Source organism: Halyomorpha halys, unplaced genomic scaffold, assembly GCF_000696795.3.
Source record: "Halyomorpha halys isolate HHAL.00 unplaced genomic scaffold, Hhal_1.1 Scaffold895.1, whole genome shotgun sequence".
Taxonomy (NCBI): domain Eukaryota; kingdom Metazoa; phylum Arthropoda; class Insecta; order Hemiptera; family Pentatomidae; genus Halyomorpha; species Halyomorpha halys.
The window spans coordinates 258940-262925 of record NW_027106521.1 but is presented as its reverse complement, the minus strand read 5'-3'; the positions used below and the strand labels follow the sequence as shown (position 1 = coordinate 262925).

The following is a 3986-nucleotide window of genomic DNA, read 5'->3' as shown; positions in this document are numbered from 1 at the left end:
AAAAAATTTAATAAGTTAATAAGTAAGAGTGTTAGGGCTTCTAGGAATGTGTTTCCGTGGTGTGTTAGAAACAAATTTTTAAAAATATTTGCAAATGAGTGGTTTATGGGCTGGATTTTATAGATTTGTATTTCTATTACAATTCTAAAATTTCATTTTTACAAAACTAAAAATTAGGAAGCGGTATTTTTAAATCTTGTATCTAAATAATTGCTAATCGTTTATTACGAAAAACACCATTTCTAACCAGGAAATTACGTTATATTGTAAGTCAGGAATCCAACTAACTCCAAATGTACCATTATAATACTGTCTACTAAATCTAAAAAAAAAAATTAAATAATTGTCAACAAATCAAGATTTTTACTCTTTAAATGGCAACCAACTGGTTAAATATATAGACACACTTTTTAAGAAAAACTTATAATCACTTTTTTTTCTTTTTAGATATAATTCCCGATGCCCTGCAAACTGAGTGCTCTAAATGTAACGAAAAACAAAAGGCGGGAGTCGAAAAAGCGATGAAATACCTGATCGAAGAGAAGAGAGATGTATTCGATAGACTGTCGGCGAAATACGACCCGAAAGGAATCTATCTCAAGAAATACAAGCAGGAAGCTGAGAAACGAGGAATCAAGCTATAAAAAATGACTTCATGGCACGATGAAAATTTAGTTGTAATGTGGAAATGTATAAATAAATAAATAAATTCATTATTTCTGAGTGCATGTATTCATTCATATATTTACACATCAAAAATATATTCAATCTGTATATTCCGTTTTTTCCAATATCCATCGTTTTTCCAATCATTTATTTGTTTTTTTATGGTTAGGGTGCAATTAAATACATATATGACTGAATGATTCCAAAATAAAGTCCTGTGCCTTTCAAATTGAGTAAATAACCAATTAGCTATTTTTTTGTTAATTAAGTCCGTAGTACTGAAAACCATTTTATCATATTAATGGAGATTAATATAATAAAATACTTCATTTCAGCTGACCAAGTTACCGGAACATCGCTCGTAAATCCATTAACATATTAGTTCGTTAGTACTCATACTTGTTACCCTTATTAATTATTTTACATCAGCAGTTCCCAAACTTTATTTGCCAAGATAACCTATTTAGGATAAAAAGAAAAATCTACCGCACTCATATTGGGCTTAAAACATTATGGGGTATAATTGTGTGCAGAAGATTGAGGGAATTATGAACAATTCGTAGTAGGTCAAGATTATGAAAAAAAAAAATGGGCGGTTCGCAGCCGAGCGAGTCAAGTTCGTGATTGCAGCGACGGCGAGTCCGGCTTGGATAATCAACTTTTATTTCTATGGTGGTCCCACAAAAAACAGAAACATGACCTTGGTTAGAATAGAGTAATGACCCCTTTCATCCCGCATCACAGGCGAGTTCAATTCCCTATGACCTCAATTTTCAACTTGACAAATTTCTTTCTTCTGAAGTCAAATAAAATGTAAAATCTTAAAAGGTTTTTTTCATTGCCTTTCCAAGACATTATTTAGATATTTTCCTGAATTAAGGACTGTTCCGTTTCGTACAACTCTGTTATTGCCGAACTACGATATATGTGGTTGTTCTTAGTATTTGCTAAAAGGAATTAAAAGTCAAAATATGATCTTATTTTTAAATAAATTTATAGTAAAAACTTAGAAACATTTAATGGTAAATTAAATTCAAAATGTGGAAAGTCAATTAAATAGTCTGAAAATTAAAAAAATAAATAGTACAACTTTTTATTTCTTAAAAGAGTTGTCCTTATTTTAATTCACTATCCTCATCTTTCTCATCAATAAATTGGCATTGATTCATCTGGAATCTTTAACTCAATAAATTTTTCCTAAAATCCTTTAAAATCCATATTATATATTTTGTTAATATTAAGTTTTATCCAAGCCTAGCATAAGTTGATAAATAAAGTTAGCAGTTGTCAAATATTTATTTTTTGCCGAATTTTGGATATAATTTCTGTCCCTTTAATATTTTTTTCCTAATTGTGTTGTAAAATTAAACAAAGTTCATTTTTTTTTTACAGCATAAATAATGTAGAAGTCTAAAATCACATTTAACGGTTTATTTAAAAACTCTTCAAAGTATTCAGCCGCTACTGTTCTTACAATAAACTTTATCCTATATCCTATGATGATTATACAAATATTAAATAAATGGCAGGCAGCTTGGACCAACACAATATAAAAATTATGAGCACAGTACATCCATGGAAGACATTAACCAAAAGCTGCAGACTGCAGCCATCTGATAGACAGCAGATTATCATATCATTTAGCAATAATAGTCTAGTGGTCAAAATGAATCAGGATTAATAATATATATGTTCCATTTTTTTCGTACCCTTCATTAAAATAATTGAGTACATCATACATATGTAATACATTTCATGTATTACATATGATTTTACTGAGTCTTCTCCCTTTGACTGCCTTGTGGCATTTATATCAGTCCAGTCAAGGTGGTATAGTCTAGCTACAGCCAAAGGCTACTGCATGGAATTAATGAAACATGAAGGGACCGTTCCGCTGGATTAATGTTACATTTTTTAATTTCCTTGCAATATATGTATATATATATATTTTACATGTCTATTATGCTGACACATCCCTTCTTCCAATAATTGTTTAGTCTCTTATATATATATATATATATGTAAAAAATAAAGATAAAGACCCAAATAAAACATCATTGGTGCATCATATATCCAAAAATAAGTATATTTTTGATTTTGAAAATACAATAATACCCCCTCCTCCAAAAAAATGCTAGAATCTATTTATATATTAGAAAATATCAATTATAGTTAATTTAAAATCAGATATAAAAAAAGATGAACCAGCATTATGCTGACATTTTAAGCAGCATTAATTTATGACCAAAATAATTATATATAAGATAAATAATACATGGTTAAATTTAATGGTTTGTTAAACACTAAAATGAATAAATAAGTAAGCTAAAATAAAAACGGATGGCTGTATTGTATTTACAATATATTGTTGATGAAGGGAGTGTATAAGTATGATGTAGGGAGTAATAAGGTTATATTAGAAAGTATAAATAGAATAATATAAGAAAAAGTGAATTTTTTAGATAAGAAAAAAGGTAATTTAATGGAATATGATAAAAGTTAATTGAATGTATATAATGTTTCCCTAATTTACCTATGGTTTACAGGATTGATATACTAAAATATAAACAGACAAAGGCAGAACAGTCTGCAATTTTTTGACAACATTGTAGCTGTTATACTAGGTATAAGGTAGAATAATGTATAATACAGAATGTTTTTGAAAATAATTTTTAATGTTAAGAGTCTAACTGAAATTGTTAATTAATAGTAATCCTCCAGAATGGCCGGGTGGGCCGAACCCTAGGAATGGAATCCGGCTTGCTACCGGTGCATTCAGGACGTCCCATTCTCAGCATTTGCTCTGAAGCAGGCCTACCTCCGCTATCATTTAGGAGACAAAAACTAGCTATTAACTATGTTTCCAAATTATTTGAACAAACAAATCATCCAACTTACAAATATATTTTTCGATCTAAATTCTCCATAGCTTTTCGGCAGAAACAAAACCCAACACTCCCTCTGACAGAAAGAATCACTTAAGTTAAATTACTGAAATTAGTTATATCGAGCAATATTTAAAAAGCACCTGAAATTGAAAAACAGTTCTTATTGTTTTAGACAATTTGATTATCTATGATTTTTCATGTATGTAATATATAAAATATGAATAGTTTTTATACAATGACCCTCTATCTCTACACTTAAAACGATTCCGACAATGAAGCCTGAAATTCAGAACCCACCTTGGACTCTAAAACAACCACTAACAATGCTACATCTGTCACTTATGCACAAAAATAAGACCGCATCTGTCAAGTATAAAGAACGGTTGTCGCGTCTTCTAGAAAATATACCGGATTATTTTTTAATATACACTG

The 3986-nt window shown here is 29.5% G+C and overlaps 1 protein-coding gene across 1 annotated transcript in view; it reads left to right on the top strand.

Annotated features, from left to right (window-relative positions):
• The window catches only part of LOC106686895 (ejaculatory bulb-specific protein 3), a 3234-nt gene extending 2511 nt beyond the window's left edge, over window positions 1-723 (top strand). The window contains exon 2 of the mRNA XM_067044868.1: window positions 402-723. Coding sequence (XP_066900969.1) covers window positions 402-644 — 243 coding nt within the window. The 3' untranslated portion in view covers window positions 645-723. The remainder of the gene's footprint in view (window positions 1-401) is intronic.
• Window positions 724-3986: the final 3263 nt, after the last annotated feature.